Consider the following 18,443-nt stretch of genomic DNA (forward strand, 5'->3'; position numbering starts at 1 on the left):
TTCTAAATGAACAGAAGCTGACATAACCTATGATGGATACGGAGTTCAAGAGTTTCATTGTACCCAACATGTTTGTGAGTTGCAACTAATACTTGAGTTTAAGATGAGTAGCATGCTGGTAAGCAATTTGAGATAATTTTTGTCTTGTTTAAAGAAAATCTTTCAACCTTCTGTTTGAGAAAGCAATCTGTTTTTCTTAGCCTCCTTGAAAAAGCTGAGAAGCGAAACATGGTCCATGCTGGAGGATGAATCTCTATAGATAAAGCTGGTTAAGGAGAAGAAAGTCTTGACTCCACTCAATTTTTATTTTTTTTTTTAATAGGAGTGGCTGCATATAAGTTTATTATTTCATAAATATTTTTGTGCAGTTGTGGGAAGGGTTTTGTAAACACCATCGTTTAAGTATAATTTGGTGTGATTTTCACAAGTGTTTTTTGGTGTCCAGTGATTACAGATTTTATGCTCCTTCACACAACCTGCACAATATTTCCTCTGCCACTGGCCACCCTACACCCCCCAAAGCAAGGACTTGAGAAGTAACCCAGTAGTTAGAACAGCAGGCTTTATAAACTGGGGTTCAAATCCCACTTCTGCTCCCTATGATCTTGGGCAAGACACTTTAACCTCCATTGCTTCAGGTTCAAACTTAGGCCTAGATTTATCAAAATACTATAAATATAGTGGAAATAGCAAGTGTGATGGAAAAAAAAAAAAAAGGAGGCATGGTTAGGCTAATTACCCTGCTCCCACATCGCATAGGTAATTTCCGCAAGGTGAGATAAATGTCTCACACCTGCACTATTTTTCGCTTCATGTACTGATCAGTAGCAGAATGTATACCGGGAAAAGGTTTTTATTGCATATGAGAACGAGAGCGCACCTCTGTAGAGAACAATATGTCACTACATTTATACCACTGTTAGAGGGGGCACTTTTACACACACAGTAAGAGGTACGAACAGCAAAGTTGACATCACTGAAGATTTTCTGCTGTTTAAACTGATGAAAGGTACAAGAAGAGTTTATTTGTACAATGCACTTTCTACTTAGCTTGTTTGTCAGGCACTTGGTGAGCTGAAGGTCTAGAAAGCACAGAGGAGACACAGCAGGACCAGAGCAGGAAAGCAGAAGGCCAAGGCAGGACTGGATCAGGAGCAAGGAGCAGGAAACCAGAACCAGGTACAAATGCAGGAACACAGGAGCGAGACCAGACAGCAGGCTATATGGAGTGAACTCAGCATTAGGCTGTTGAATCAGCAAAGATGTGACCAGCTAGGCTTCTTTATATATTGCTGTCTTCACCTAATGCTGATCCAATAGGATTTTACAGCATCCCTGCAGCAAAACACCAAAGCATGCAGGGATGGCTGTAGGATTTAAAGTTAATGAATGGCCTCCTTAACATTTCTTGTTTTGATATTTACCAGGGGATCTGTGCTGTTTCAGAGTCCCCATGGCTCTGTCACCAAGTTCTCTGGCTCTGAACACCCTAACAGTAGAGTCCATTCACTTAGATATTCACTGAAACATAATCTGACCGGGGCATCTAAACTTTGCACACAAGTATGGCAAATGTTACCAGATGGCTGCATTTCCTTTGCTCCATGACATATATACAGACAAAACACATTTGCCTTTGTGACAAGCTGCATATAGCTGTTTGCTTGATATCAACACTATCCATGCAGAAATTTTTACCTGTCAGCATGAGAACGGCTCCAACAGTGAGAAGGACAAATCCAACCAAGGAGATGACACTCCTGAAAAGCACCTCAAATTGCTGGGGGTTCAACTTACTACGCAGGTAATCCACAAAAGCATGAATCTGACACAGACCAAAGACACCAAAGGCAGCCATGTGCTCAGAGGACAGGACTGGCTGTAGAGAGACCAAAGACAAACTTACTATTCAGTCTAAAACATATCTGACAGGGAAAGCAAAGATCAACATGCAGACTGTTATTCACATATTCCCAAAGTAATTATTTAAGATAAGGTAAAAAAAAAAAAAAACAACAACAAAAAAAACTTGTGTTTATTATAGTTGGGCATACTGTCAAAGGTCACATTTAATTATTAAATGAATTTGTGTACACATATGAAAACTGCTTTTCATTGCCTAGAATAGAGAATCAAAGTAACCATTGTCAGCTTGGAACTGGCATTAGGTCATCAAGTCCTGCATACAGGACACCAAAGTAATGTTTGATAGTAGAAACTAGCTTATCACTGAAATTTGTTGGTGATTGGAAGTGTTTTTAAGGTTCTTCCAAGGAATATAGGGATAATAGAAATAGTAGCATAAAGCAACATTACTACATTCCTTAAAATATCAGTTTACTTTTTTCATGTCTGCTGCTTCCTCTGGCAGTTCTAGTCCTAGATCACATTTATTTTTATCCAAAAGATACATTTATTTCTGAAATGTTAACATTCTTTAGGAATAAAAAGTTGTGCCTACTTTATTAGGGCCACATCTCTGTTTAAACAACTCCACTGCTGAGATCACACTTTGATGGTCCCAGGCTATATTTTTACTTAGGATAACAAGGTTTTTAGTGGCTGCCAGTCAACACATCAATTTATGTTGATGCATCTTCACCTTGAAGTTTGCCAGAACTTCAACTACTATGCCTCAGAAATAAAATATAGAATAGGACATTCAATACGGCCCTGCCCAGTTTCATTCTTGGTATAATGCCATAAATCTCAGCTGTTCTCAGGTTCTCTCCATTTCTTTGCAACAGTGCTTACCTGAGTATCTTTTGAATATTCTGCCACGATCACCTCCACTGGGAGGTCAAACCATGCATTCATCATGCTTTCTTGAAGAAATATTTTTGATGTTACTTCTAAGTCTACCTCCTTGAAGCCTTTTATCATTACTGCTTGGCCTAGAAATTTCCTTAAACTGAAAAATACCTCTTGCAAATTATTTCTCTCTTTGAGATTACTGAATGTCTGTTATATTCCTCCTATCTCCTTTCTGTTCTATAGGTCCTGGAGTCTCATTTCATAAGGCTTTTGATACAGACATTGTACCATTTTGGTAGCCCTTCTCTAAACTGCTTCTACTCAGTCTATACCCCTTTGGAGATAGAACCTCCAGAAATGGACAATCCTCTCTAGGTGTGATTTCACCAATAACTTGCACAGATCTGAGTGACTTTGTCTGTTACAAGTACTGACTGAATTATGTAAAATATTTCCTAACATTACTTCGTTATTTAGATTTTTGTTTATATTCCGTTTTGCACTTTTTTCAGCACTTCAAAGCAGATTACATTCAGGTACTGCAGGTATTTCCCTATCCCCAGAGGATTTACAATCTAAGTTTGTACCTGAGGCAGCAGAAGGTAAAGTGACTTGCCCAAGATCACAAGGAGCAACAGTGGGACTTGAACCCTGGTCTCCTGGTTAATAGCCCACTGCTCCAAACACTAGGCTACTCCTCCACTGAGAAACATTACACATTAAGCAAAAAAAATACAAAGGATAGTATTATTCAGGGATTACAAAAAATTATACTGTATTTTTTGCTTGGAGCACAAAGCTTGCACAGAACAATGTTCCTGTATAGTTACCTGAAACCCAACAAAGGAAATCTGCATAGAAAGGATAGTCCCCAGGCAGTATACTGTGCAGTAAGCCACGTAGATTCTGTGTGAGAAACGACCTGTCAGCATCAGAACCAGGACATGCAGTGGGATCAGGTTAATCAGGAATACATAGCCTCCCCAGGATGAGACCTGTGTAAGAGCAGGAAGGAAGTCTCTATAAGCATACATCTACATTCAGTCACAAAAGCCAGCCTATAGCAACATATGGCTGAAAAAAACCCCAGGAATCATGCTTTTAAAAATCTTTCTACCTGATTCACTAAAGTTTCTTCCATACACAAAATGGGAGAAAAGCCTTAATGAATCTGGCCCTTTGTTAGTAGGCATGAATCATTTTACAATGATATACAAGAGTATACATTACTTTATACATGATGGAGCACATGGTAGGGTGGGTAATCAGAAGGCTCAAAGGCATCAAAAGTTGCAATGTACAGAATAGAATATGTACAGCGTGCTCTAGAAAATGAATCCATGTACGCAGAAGAACTAATTTCTTATTTTATTGTAGAAAACAGCATGGTTGCCAGGGTAGTCCACTTGAATGCACAGAAATGAAAGCCAATACAAAGAATTACATAAAACTAAGCTTCTTAGTTTGAGAAGTGTTCTCCTTAAACATCAGAATAATCAGCCACACAAGTGAGTGATATCATCTTATGGCACAGACAAGGGAAAAAGCTCACAGCCCAGAACAGCCATCTAGGAATCCAAATCAGTGAGAGCAAGGGACTGGATGTTGGAATGAAGTAGCTTCCTTTGATTCTTCTAATTAGGCTTTTCTGAGCATGCACGGACATTCCCATGCAACCACTGTTGCTTGAGCCCCCTCAATCCTATACATAACTTCAAAACAACTTCAAAAGGGGAGGAGGGACAGCAAGTTACCAGTAAGAAACAGTTTTTTGACAACAAGCAGAACGATCAGCCACACAAGTGGGAATACCTTCCAACAAAAAGAGGGAAACAAAATGTTGACAACATTTTTGCAGGGCAAGAGCCAAGAGATTTTTATTTTTCTCCATTTTGGGGGGGGGGGGGGGGGAGGAAAGATACCCCAAAATAATGAAAATGGCCCTAAGATGGATGGTTTCCATTCTTTTTTTTTTTGGACCTGGAAGTTTTCCTTCTGCTTCTTTGTATTTCCAGTTAAAGCACAACCAGGACAAGGATCTTGGCACTATAAACCATCTTTCACAATTATCCAGAACTTTTTCCCCCTATTTTATATCCCCTCCTAACTCATGTTTAGTCCTGTCAATGCAGGGATTATCTTGGACCCCAAATCCAGTTACTAAGTGTCACCCTTAGGCAACGACTATGACTCCCTTCCATTTCACCCCAGAGACACACACTTGGTCACTGCCTCTGTAGTATCCAGAGCCCCAGTTGGCTTAGGAATATCCAACTCAAAGACCGACCTGGTGATTTTCCACATGGCAGTGCACACCACTTATTAACTGAACCACCGAGCCGGCCCCGTTGTTGCATTCTAAACTTCAAAGAGACCACAGAGGCCAGACTGGCCAATACTAAGACGCAAATCCATGGACAGAAGTCGATACTGCAGCCTTGAAAATATCCTTGATCTTAAATAGCCAACTGATACAGCCATGGAGATTTGATAAGCCCACCTGCTTGGGCATAATTGACAGTGATATCCAATCAGAGAGGTTTCCCTTAGATACTGCATCTCCAGGACAGTTTGGATGAAAAGAAACTAGTTGATGGGTTTTCTAAGGGCTTGAGTCCACTCCAAAACAGAAGACAAGAGCTCTCTTGCAGTCTAAACTGTGTAAGGCTTGTTCACTCTCGAGAGCATGTGGAATGGGAAAAATATGAATGTAGAACTGGCTGATTGTCTTATAACATCAAAGTCAGGAACCTGGTCAATAAGCAGGTGAAGCATACTTTAGGGTCTCAATGTTATTAGTTTTGCATTATTTCTCATCATTTATATTATCCCCACCCAAGACAACATGCCTGGGCAATTCAGGAAACCTTGCCAGCCTGAGAGCTAGAGGAAATCTCTTCTAAGACTGTCTTTCAGTACTGTGTCTTTACTCCTTTCCTCTCTGGGCACAAGCACATAATCTCACCTCTGCTGCACTCCTAGGACCTGCCAGCTCTGCCACATAGCTAAGACAAATCTGCAGAGCTGTAGCACTACAGCTTGAGCCACAGAGCAGTCCTTTCATATTGTTCTGATTTTATTTGTGATGTAAAACCATAGCATAGCGTTCCAGTAGCCATGTTGGACCAGAGAAAAACTGGATTTTCAAGCTGCAATACCTTTGATTTGACAAATATAAGAATTTTGCAAATATGCTTTAATAGAGATCAAGTTTTCAAACTGTCACATAGTAAAATAATGAATCATGTATAATAAAACATGGCCTTAGCTATCCTGAATTCAAAAGGGGTTTACCTCCAAATAATAGGTAGAATGGAGAGTTTTGAAACCGCTCTCCAAATTTTGGCTTATACCACATGAAAAGGTTTCAGAGTGTGAGAAGGAATCTGTTTCTGGATGTCTAGGAGTATTCTGCATATGAAGAGAAACAAGCATTTACCATGTAGAAGTAAGCCAAGGCACACATAGCTGCCCAGTAGATGGAACCAGTCTTCACAGCTTTGATCCACATGTAGTAAGTAAGAAGCATGCAGAATATAGCAATACCTAGACAAACACACAAGAAGTACATTTCAAAGACAAGCATGGAAATAACACTAAAAACCAATGCATGACACTTCTTTAAGACCACGCAAAATCTCTCTGCAAGGGAAACAGTGAAATCCAGCAACAGTACCTTATGTAGGTGTGATGCACCCTTAACAGTCCTTAAAAGCAGCTCTTCTCCCTAATGTACCATTCCTTTAAAGTTCCTGCCTGTCCATTAACTCTAGCAGCCGAGACTCTAGTGTCGATACAGCTATGTCCCTCCCTCTCCCAAATCCAATACCCACACCACCACATATCTACACACACTCTGCCCTAAATTGGTACAGTATTTAACACAATTAAATAACAGAAACATAGCAATTGGATAAAAAGGCCGCAGCTTTATTGAACAATATATGCCCTTTACATAACCTGTACTCAGGCCGATATGGTAACTGCCAACGCAGGCTACCCACCACCTCCGCTCGCCATAATACCAAGCAAGGCAGCATCATAACCCATGCCCCCCCCCCCCGCATTGCCCTCAAGCAAGAGGGCCTCCCCAAGGTGTACAGATGCCCCGCCAAGCACTGCAGAAGGCGCCAATCCACTGCTGACCTGCACAGTGATACAAGCCTGCACCACATCCAAAATCCCCCCACCGGCCTGGATACCTGCCTCCCCCCTGCTGAAACATTAACATGAAGTAGATACATTCACCATCATATGACTAATATGCGCTGCTAACTGCATTACTCACATATAACATCCCGGAGAAAATGTATTGCTAACAATGGAGGCTACCTATTATATGCACAAGCCGTAAAATAGACAGTAACAGATAGTATTCACGAAAGACTACATCCAGCAGTTTAACACAATCAATATTCAACATTGACATTAATGAAACATTATGCCCCACATACTGGTAATTATAGAAACATAAAAATGTGCAGAAAAGGACCAAACAGTCCATCCAGTCTGCCCAGCAAGCTTATGGTAGTATCTGCTGCGTTGTACAGGACATCCCCATACTTATCAGTTTCCCAGACCATAAAAGTCAGGACCCTTGTTGGTTGCTGTTTGAGTCCAATTCCTGTTACCTTTAGCTGTTGAAGCAGATAGCAAATGTTGGAGTTGCATCAAAAGTATCAGGCTTATTAGTTAAGGGGAGTAACAACCGCATCAGCAAGTTACCCCAGGCTTGTTTTCCCAGATAGTAAAAGTCAGAATCTAATTCCCCTTTCCCCCTGCCATTTAAGCAAGAGAGCAATGATGAAGTTGCATCAACAGTATGAAGACTTATTGTTTAAGGGTAGTAACTGCCACACCAGCAAAATACCCCCTTGCACTCTTTTCTTTATTTCCATCCTCTAGCCTTTAGGGATCCACAGTGTTAATCCCATGCTCTTTGAATTTTTTTCACTATTTTTGTCTTCACCACCTACTCCGGAAGGGCATCCCAGGCATCCCACCATCCTCTCTGTGAAGAAATATTTCACAACGTTGGTTCCAAGTCGTCCTCCCAGGAGTTCCATTTCGTGACCCCTAGTTCTACAGACTTCTTTCCAATGGAAAGATTTGTCGATTTTGCATCATTAAAACTTTTCAGGTACCTGAAGGTCTTCATCTTATCTCCCCTGCACCTCCACTCCTCCAGGATAAACATATTTAGGTCCTTTAACCTCTCCTCATAAGTCATTTGATGGAGACCACCCACAAGTTTGGTTGCTCTTCTCTGGACCACCTCCATCCTGTCTCTGTCTCCTTTGAGATACGGTCTCCAGAACTGAACACAGTACTCCAGGTGAGGCCTCACCAAGGACCTGTACAATGGGAATATCACCTTTTTCTTACTGGTTATTCCTCTCTCTCTATAGCAGTTCATCATTCTTCTGGCTTTAGCTATTGCCTTGTCACATTGCTTTGCTGTCTTCAGATCGCTAGACACGATCTCCCCAAGGTGCCTCTTTTATTCCGTGCAAAACAGCCTTTCACCTCCCGTCTTATACAACTCGTTTGGATTACCACACCCCAGATGCAAGACTGTAAGAGACGCAGATGCTGGCTGGGGAGCAATGCTACTCAGTGCTGCTGCTCATTGCCAGGGAGAGCAAAACTGCTCCAGCCTATGTGAGCCCTCCCCCCACCCCAGCCCAACCACATGGAGCTCTCCGACTGCTATGTGCTTGCGAGCAGTGCCAATCTGGAGCGCCCAACAAAACAAGCTGCGCAACTTCTCTGGCCACTGCTATTCTGATGTAACGCATGCTGGATCGGGCTACCTCTGGGAAGCTGCAAAGAATGCAGGCAAGATCCTGGAGGAAGGCTGGCCAGGAAGAAAAAGAGGGAGACTATGCATCAGTCATGACCCTTTAAGCAGGCTGCAACATCAACCAGCCGCAACCGCTCTCCTCCCTCTCCCTCCAAGTTATCGGCATACTAGAAACCTGTGCACACAGAGAAAGGGTTGGGCCAGAGGGGTAGAGACTAATGCAAGAGGCTCCAACGCACTGATGGAGTCACACCCAGCCAGGCCATAGACTGGCCTCCACCCGCAGCACCTGGTTACAGGTGGGCTCTGGGCATGGCCCAAGTATTTCTTCAGTGAGGACATTGTGCATGAGATATTCAGCTTCAGCCTGTTCTATTACTAGTATAATACATTTGAAGTCATCTCTGCCTAAAATGATATGTTCTCACAAGCCACATGTGAAGAATTTCAACTCAGGAGCATGAGAACCTTTCAAAAAATGAAAATCTAGTTCAAGAAATGGATTAAATATATGTCCCATTGCTGAGAGCACCAAGATAGAGACCACTGATCCCAGAAGGGAGGATCCTGGGCCTAGGGCTCCAAAAGGAGTAAGGGTCCATAGACCCTTGCTGGAGGACTGACACCAAGCTGGATAACCATCAGCCTTTTTTCTTTTTTTAATCAGGCTGTGTGCCTTCCTTTGTAACAGTTACCTTTGTAGCTATTACAAAGGAAAGCACGCAGCCTGATTTTAAAAAATGCTGAGCTTTTAAATGTAGGCATCTATTTCAGCCAAAATTTAAGATCATATTCATTGATTAAATTGCTTAAGTTATCTACTACTTACAATCATTACCAAATGCCTAACTTTCTTCCCCACCCTAAATCTGCCCCCTAGTGAAACTCAGTAAGTTTTCAAAAGGGATAATTTAGGATCTTAACCCCCAAAATTATCATCCTACATCCTTTGAAAATCAGCCTCATAGTGCTTCAGCTTTCCACCCTAGTCAAGAATGGCAGAGAGAAGAATTAAAGCATATTGCAACTGGGCTGAAAAGTTAAAAAAAAAAAAGGTTAGCCATGCAAATAAGACTCCTCAATGTGATCCTTTTTCTTGTTAAAGAAGTCTGTACCATTTATACAATACTTTAAAAGTTTAAATACAAATGTTCACAACTGAACATTAAATATTCTATTCTCTTTAAATGGTATCCCAATTTAATTGCATATCTAATAGCAGCCACATTGATGAACAGATTTCAAATTGTACTCCCCACAGTGAGCTCTAATTGGCTTCTTTTGGTTATGTTGTCAGAAATGGCATCAGCACCCAGCCCAATGTTCTAGTGGCAGTCTAGACTACTACCAGACAGTTGATCTAGGTTAGACTCCACATTTGGGTGGCTGGACATAGGTAGCAACCACAACTAGCAGAGAGGGAGGATGTCTGGCTGTTACACTACAGTGACACCTACTGGCGCATATGCACTGGGTTCCAAAGGAAGCCATGGTCTACACCTCTCAGTCAGAGACTGTCATTGCATAAACAAACAGACATTCATTAATAGTTTGTGAATGATGGCTCATGGTATCCAATTGGGCCACCTGAGTCAGGAAAGTCAATGGTAAGCAACAGGAAGGCACCAGACAATAAAGAGAATTAAAAAAAAATAATAAAAAAGAGAGACCTTACATAAGTCAGATACCATTGTGTGTCATGCCATTTGTCACTATCTCTGGAACATAACTGCTCCCAAGAGATGAAGGGTAATTGTACAAAAGCAATTTAAGAATTTCAGTAAAGAAAAAACAGTCAGCTTTATTTCAAAAGTATACACAACAATTAAGCAATTTAAAGTTCTTTAAGCAGCTCCTTGCAACTCAACCTCAGGGAGACTGTGAAAAATCACTACAAACTGAAGTAACAAAAAAACAAAACAAAAAAAAAACCCAAAACACCACACCCTATGCGCAGCAAGATCAATCAGATCACAACCATGACAAATGTAAACTGCAAACTTATTTTAACAATTAATAATATTAACAATGTTCCTTTAACTGTACCATTTCAATTTAGTTGATATTTTGTCAGTTTAACAGATATTTTTAGTTTGATAGTTGTTAGTTTAGTTATGCAAATACCGATTGCCATTTATACTTTGAAATCATGCACAGCCCAAGCTAGTAGAAGTACAGTCTGTGGCATTTATCAATTTTAAAAGATGTTCTTTACACGCTCATTTTCCTATTCTAACCAGCATGCTTTTGTACTCAGATAGCCCACTTCTTTCTTCTATTGGTGCTCTAGCTGTTTCAATTTTCTAGGAACATACTAAAACTTTTGTAAGAGGCAAGCAAATGCATACTGAAGCTATAAACACCGATAAATGCATACAATAAATTCCAATTTCATTTGCCAGAACCCTTACCTTCGTTATCGTAGGAGCCAGCAACCGAACGAGAGATGTAACCAGGTACCACAGCAATCATGGCAGCAGCTAAAAGGCCTGCACCTGCATCCTGAAATAAAACAGCTCAGTTTATAATAGATTCATTTAATATAATTAATAGAAAGAAAAACTCTCTCATAATCTGCTGAAATACAGGACATTTAACCATTCCTTACCCTATTATAATATTAGCAATTTATTACCTGATACATTCTTCAGGACAGAAGAGAGACTTGAGTGCAAAGTAACAAAAGCATCTGTCTGGCTGTTTCAGCTGATTTTTTTTTATTCATAACTTTTAAATTTAACATATTGGATACACTAGAACTAATCTAAGTTAGGAAGCAGACTATAAATCTTTTAAATAAAATAAATAAATTTAACTGTACACAAGGCAAATTGTGATGCCCCAGATTTATTACTGGATCAGGCTTTAAGAATGCCCCCATACTGAAAGAACCCCATTGGCTCCCCGTCGTACACAGAATCCAGTATAAAACCCTTACCCTCATGCACAAATCCATCTACAATGAAAAGACTGACTGGCTTAGACACCCTTCATCCATACACCTCTCAAAGAAACCTGCGTTCTAAAAGCACTGGACTACTCTCAATCCCTTCCATCAAACAGGCTCACCTCACCTCAACGCGAGAACCTGCAATTTCAATAGCAGGCCCCGCTCTGTGGAACAAACTACCTACAAAACTCCGAACTGAACCCTCTCCACAGAACTTCAAGACAGCCCTAAAAACCTGGCTCTTCCGAAAAGCCTATCCCAACAACAATTAACCCACACTACTTAGATCCATCCCTACTCCCTCCAAGAAATCTCACAGCCCACCAAGAAACCTCACAACATCTCAATCAAACAACATACTTCAACACTTACTTTCAGCTATGTTAAAGACAATGTTAAGAAATTTATCAACGTTTGTTAATCAATGTTTATAATGTTTCAACTGTTAAATCAATACATAGCTGTGTTATTCATAACATTACAATGTAGAGATAATATGACCACCACCACCACATTATCACAAAGTTAACATGTAAACCGATGTGATACTCATGTTTAATGTCGGTATATAAAAAAAACAAACAAATAAATGTCTCCCACATGGACAAATTAGAACAAATGAAGTTGCTTCAGCTGTTTCATGTATTCTTTGAAGGCAGCAGTTCACAAGTCACTAGATGACACTTCTCCCAATCTTTCCAGCAAATTGGACTGGAGGAATAGCAGACGGGTTACACCAGCAAGCTGCAAACCATGGCAGCTAGGGTTCAAATCCCACTGACTTGACTAAGGTCACACTTTACCCTACATTGCAAGCCCCCTGAATGCAACCGCTTTGAAGTATCTGAAAAGCGGAATATAAAAATCAATTAACTAAAGACTTAAAAACCTCTCCAAGCTCCTAGCTTCCCACAGCATGCCTTAATTCTGTAATTAAGCTAAGTTCAACCCCAGAAGGTAACTAGGGAGAAATTGTGACTCATTAGAATTCATGTTACAGATCAGCAAACTGTTTTATCTAAATATAAGCAGTTCACTACAGTAGTAACTACACAGATGGATCTCCCTAGCTAAGGACAGTCTTCCAATAAAAAAAAAGGGAAACAACCATCATCAATAGGAAGGAAGCGCAAGTTTTTTTTTGTTTTTTACCACCATAAAATGGTGTTTTCCGTAAATAGCAGAATGAATTAGCCATGCTCAAAGGGTGAAGTTATCTGGCGGCACAATGCAGTTGTATTTCAAAGTCAGTTAAAGATTTTGTATACAGAGCATGCAAAGGCGCTCCAATGCAATTGTAAGTTCCAGAACTCTCTTCAAATCGATGAAGAATGTTGATTCAATCCCAGTTATTGCTGTCTAGGAAGGAGGGGCTGGTGTCGCATAGCTGATTCATCCTGCTCCCTACACAAAGCACCATTTACGGTAAGCAAAACTTGCTCTTTTCCATCGATAAGCAGACTGAATTAGCCATACTCAATGGGGAGTCCCAAGCTGAGGGTTGTTATCCCACGGAAATGTTCGGGTTTTTTCTTCTTGCAACCCGAACTCCTTTGTGGACAGCTAATTAAGATGACGTGGTGCAACTGAGAACTGCCACTCCTAATGAACTATCTACTGCCAATACTTTATCTAGGCAGTAATATTAGGTAAAGATGTGAACAGATGATCAGGTGGGCTGCCTTGCTTAGGTTCTACAGAAACATTATTCAGGTGAGTGATTAATGGCACTATAGCTCTCACTTGATATGCCCTTACTAGGTTCAAAAGGTGAAGGGAGCGTGCAGTGTAACGGTTCTTTATGCAGGCTGTGATCCAATTAGAAAGTGTGCGCTTTGCTACTGGGGTTCCTAGTCTGTTTGGGTCATACGAAATGAAAAACTGAATTCCCTTCCAATGCTGTTGAGTTCTTCTATTATAAAAAGCTAGAGCTAGTTTAAGATCAAGTATGTGAATTCAATTTTCCCTTTCATTTTTGTGGGGTTTTGGGGAAAAATGTCAGTAGCGAAATTGTTTGGTTCAAGTGGGCCAGTGAAACCACATTTGGTAAGAACTTTGGATGGGGACGAATTGAAAATAGAGTGGAAAGTGAACCAAGGTTTGAAGTTTGCTTACTCTGTGTGCAGAGGTTACTTCAATCAAGAAGCTTACTTTCCCAGTGAGAAATTTCAACAAGACCAAATCTAACTGTTCAAATGGAGGCTTCATGAGACAAGAAAGGACTATGTTGATATTCCAAGGCACCGGAGGGCATTGAATTGGTAGTCACAGATTAAGTTACTTCCTGAAGCAGGAAATTAGTGGGTGTGTAGAGATCAAAACTCAATTTTCTTGATTGTGGTAAGTCTTTATGAAACTAAGGTGAACTCTTACTGAAGTGGTTGCCAAGCCGCTGAAAGTTGGTACAGTTAAGACAATAAGTGTCTGGGATCATATGTGAATGGGTCCAGTGAATGTTGCGTGCACCAACTGGAGTAGCGATGCCATTTAAATGCGTAAGTACATTGAGTGGATGGTTTGCTTGCAGACAGAAGGATCTCCTGGAAGGAATCTGGAAGGTTCCAGTGTGTTAAAGCCACGCGTTCAACATTCATGCGGTTAGATTCAGGTTGGCATGTAACGGGTGAAGAAGGGATCCCTCTTTCCAAGTCAATAGTGCTGGATTGCTCCCAAGGTGTTGTGGAGGGGTGGCTGAGTACTGTACGAGATACTCATACCATGGTTGCCTGGGCCACACATGGACTATGAGAAACATCTTGGCCCATTCCCTTATGCATTTCTGGACCATTTTGGAAATTAGTGGCAGCAGAGGAAATGCATAGAGAAAGCCTGTCGCCCAGGACAATAGGAACGCATCTAGTGCCTCTCTGTGGAGACTTGGTTGAACTGAACAGAAATGATTAACCTGTTCTTCATGATCATGTATTAACCCCATCGAGTGAACAAGTTGTCAGCTATGGCCTGAGCTAGAGACCATTCGTGCAGGTGGAATATCCTGCTGAGGCAGTCCGCCTCCAATTTCGCAATCCCTGGTAAATCCGTGACTTGTAAAGACACCGTTGTCCAAATAGCCCAGTTTTATATCTATAAGGCTTCTTTGCATAGGGGCTATGAATATGTGCTTCCCTGTTTGTTGATATAAAACATGACAACTTGGCTGTCAAAGTGGATCATCAATACTGTTCCCTGGAGGAGGTGCTCAAATGCTCTCAGAGTTTCACATGGCCCTGAGCACCGTTCCTTGTGAGAGGGCTCATGATCATATCTGAACTGCTTCCCCACACAGGAGGTACAAAGCCCAAACCTCCCTGCTTGTTGACATATTACATTGCCATCTGGCTGCCTGTATCAACACAATTTTGTTGGACAGCCAATCTCTGAAAGCCCACAAAGCGTACTGGATTGCCTGGAGCTCCAGAAGTTTAGCTGGTAGATCTGTTCCTGGGCAGACTACAGACCTTGGATGCTGAGCTCATTTACATGAGCTCTCCAGCCCAGGGCTGAGGGGGGATATGATAGAGGTGTTTAAAATCATTAGATGTCTAGAATGAGTAGATGTGAATCGGTTATTTAGTCTTTCAGATAATAGAAAGACTAGGGGGCACTCCATGAAGTTAGCATGTGGCACATTTAAAACTAATCAGAGAAAGTTCTTCTCACTCAACGCACAATTAAACTCTGGAATTTGTTGCCAGAGGATTGGATAAGTTCTTGGAGGAGAAGTCCATTACCTGCTATTAATTAAGTTGATTTAGAAAATAGCCACTGCTATTACTAGTAACGGTAACATGAAATAGACTTAGTTTTTGGGCACTTGCCAAGTTCTTGTGGTCTGGATTGGCCACTGTTGGAAACAGGATGCTGGGCTTGATGGAACCTTCGTCTGACCCAGTATGGCATGTTCTTATGTTCTTAAGGAGTCCAGGATGGACAGGCTGACACGGATGCAGTCCCAAAGCCTCCAAGTGGCTTGGCGTCACTGGGACCATAGCATCCAAAAGGCTCTCCACATGTGTTACCTTGCCCAGGGAATGACACATACCGTTGCTGCCATATGGCCCAACAGCCTCAACACGTGCCACGCTGAGACCTGCTAGCTCTCTTGAATCTCCGCTGTGATGGTCAAGATGATGGCCCTCTGTCACAGCAGAAAAGCCTTGGCTTGAGTTGTGTCTAGCAGGGCTCCTATGAAATCCAATTGCAGTAACGGGGTGAGATGGGACTTGGGGTAGTTGATGACAAACCCTAGCAATTCCCAACATCTGGATAGTAAAACATATGGACTTTTCAGCTCTTGACCAACCAATCATCCAGGTGAGGGAAAACATGACTCCCAGTCTGTAAAGCTACGCCACCACCACAGCCAAGCACTTCTTAAAGTCAGCTGGGGCTGACGCTAGCCCAAATGGTGGTAGTGAAAGTAATGCTCTCTCACCATGAATCTGAGATACTTCCTGCAACCATGGAAGATCTCAATGTGAGTGTACGTGTCCTCGAGATCAACGGAGCAAAGCCAGTCTTTGTTTGCAACAAGGGGCCCAGAGAAACTATCCTGTAATTTTCTTTTGAGAAACTTGTTCAGGGCTCGTAGGTCTAGGATGGGACAGAGTCCTCCTGTTTTCTTTGGAATCATGAAGTACTGGGTGCAAAATCCATGCCCTCTTTGCCCTGGTGGAACGGGCTTGACCGCTCTGGCCATTAAGAGGGAGGAAAGCTCAGCAAGGAGTACTTCCTGATGTACTATGGTATCTGCCCCAAATATCAGCTCAGGGGGCAATCTGGCAGGGTGCGCAAAAGATTTAGTTTTACCATCTGCACATGGACAGAACCCACTGGGCCATCGGTTCCGGTAGATCCACTGTCTTCCCCTGAATGGGGGGGGGGGGCATTGCCATCACCTTGGTTACAACGGACTCTGATGTACCCTAGATCCAGTCAAAATCCTGTCCTAGGAGTTGACGAACACCAGCTGGGGCTTTGGGGCCCTCTGCTTCCCGAGGTGCCTGTTGCTACTGACAGGGTCGAAGAGGCAAAGGATAGAAGAGAGACTTCTCCTCTGCCTAGACCTCAAAGACTTCCTGGGTGCTGGCAGAAAGTTGCTGGAGTGTCACAAGGTGCTCCTGCATCTGAGCTATCGCGTCTTTCACTTTATCTCCAAAGAGTTTCTCTTCGGTATACAGCATGTCAGCAAATCACTCCTGCATTTCCTGATGGAGATCGAATGCCCTCAGCTAGACGAGTCTGCGAGCAACGATCCCAGCAGTAGAGACCCTCTATTCCATCTTGAAAACATCGTAGGTCAACTGGACTCTGTTTTCCACACTCCAGGCCTTTATAAACTAGCAACTGGAGAGCATCCTGCTGCAGCTGAGGCAACGGCTCAGACACCTCATGCACCTGCTTTCAGATGTCCCGCATATACAATGTGTGCCCAGCATCCTCTTCTGTAAAGACTGATGCAAAGAATTCAATTTTTTTTTCTTTCCTTGTCCTCCCAGAGGACCCTTTTGTCTTTCATTCATCTAGCAGCCCAACTGACTTCCCTCACAGGCTTTTTGCTTCAAATATACTTGAAAGTTTTTTATTATTAGTTTTTGCTTCTTTGGCAAACTTTATCTCAAAGTCTCTCTTGGCATGTCTACCTACTATTTTATATCTAACATGCCAGTGCTTATGCTCTTGACTATTTTCATCATCTGCATCTACTTTCCATGTTTTGAACAATGGCCTTTTAGCTTTAACTGCCTCCTTTACCTCACCATTAAACCATGCTGACAGTCATTTGGTCTTCTGTGTTTGCTTCGTCTGCATTATTTATACAGTTTGAGATATTTGAATGTCTCTAGCATCCCGGGCTCTCCTTTTCACTAGGGTATGCACATTTAGGTCCTTCATTCTCATCTCACATGGCTTTTGGTATAGATTCTACATTATGATAGCCCTTTGCTGGATCACCTCCAGTCTTTCTATATCTTTTTGCAGATATGTCCTCCAGATTTGGACACAATATTCTAAGTGAGGTCTCACTACTGTCCTACTGAGAGGCATTCTTATTTCCCTTTTTATACTAGTTATACCTCTCCCTGTGCACTTTAGCATGCCTCTGGCTCAGGACCACTATCTTATCACATTGCTTCTCAACCTACATATTATCAAACATGATCACCCCAAGGTCCCTTTCTTTGTCGGTGTACATTAGTATCTTAACCCCACCGCCACTCCCAACCCCGCTCGGATTTCTGTTTCTATTCAGATATTTAGTCTTGCTGCTTAAGATATTCTCTAGTTAACCAAGACGAATGTCTACATTTCAGCAAGTGAGCAGTAGCAAAACCTAGCATTTACAAAAGTGGTAACTGAGCATTTATTTTCAGAGTAACAGTAACTCAGAACTTAACTGTCATCACAGCCGTACAGGTCAGTTAAAGGTAATTCCCAGGCAGGAGCAGCACAAGACTCAAGAGTTGGACAGTACAGGGTCTTCTGCCTGACCGACCAGCCACCTCACCCCTTGGATTAAGCCTATAGGTTCTGGGGGCCAGCAGGACTTAAGAACATAAGAAATTGCCATGCTGGGTCAGACCAAGGGTCCATCAAGCCCAGCATCCTGTTTCCAACAGAGGCCAAACCAGGCCACAAGAACCTGGCAATTACCCAAACACTAACAAGATCCCATGCTACTGATGCAATTAATAGCAGTGGCTATTCCCCAACTCAACTTGATTAATAGCAGTTAATGGACTTCTCCAAGAACTTATCCAAACCTTTTTTGAACCCAGCTACACTAACTGCACTAACCACCTCCTCTGGCAACAAACTCCAGAGCTTTATTGTGCGTTGAGTGAAAAAGAATTTTCTCCAATTAGTCTTAAATGTGCTACTTGCTAACTTCATGGAATGTCCCCTAGTCCTTCTATTATTTGAAAGTGTAAATAA

General features: G+C 41.9%; 1 protein-coding gene across 1 annotated transcript in view; it reads right to left on the bottom strand.

Annotated features, from left to right (window-relative positions):
* The window catches only part of STT3A (STT3 oligosaccharyltransferase complex catalytic subunit A), a 99,647-nt gene that overhangs the window by 40,151 nt on the left and 41,053 nt on the right, over positions 1–18,443 (bottom strand). Inside the window, exons 6-9 of the mRNA XM_029574230.1 lie at positions 10,969–11,059; positions 6,194–6,300; positions 3,585–3,749; positions 1,699–1,879 (exon numbers count right to left, since the gene is read on the bottom strand). Of these exons, the coding sequence (XP_029430090.1) occupies positions 1,699–1,879; positions 3,585–3,749; positions 6,194–6,300; positions 10,969–11,059 (544 nt within the window). The remainder of the gene's footprint in view (positions 1–1,698; positions 1,880–3,584; positions 3,750–6,193; positions 6,301–10,968; positions 11,060–18,443) is intronic.

The sequence above is a fragment of the Rhinatrema bivittatum genome, chromosome 12 (genome assembly GCF_901001135.1).
Source record: "Rhinatrema bivittatum chromosome 12, aRhiBiv1.1, whole genome shotgun sequence".
In the NCBI taxonomy this organism is placed as follows: domain Eukaryota; kingdom Metazoa; phylum Chordata; class Amphibia; order Gymnophiona; family Rhinatrematidae; genus Rhinatrema; species Rhinatrema bivittatum.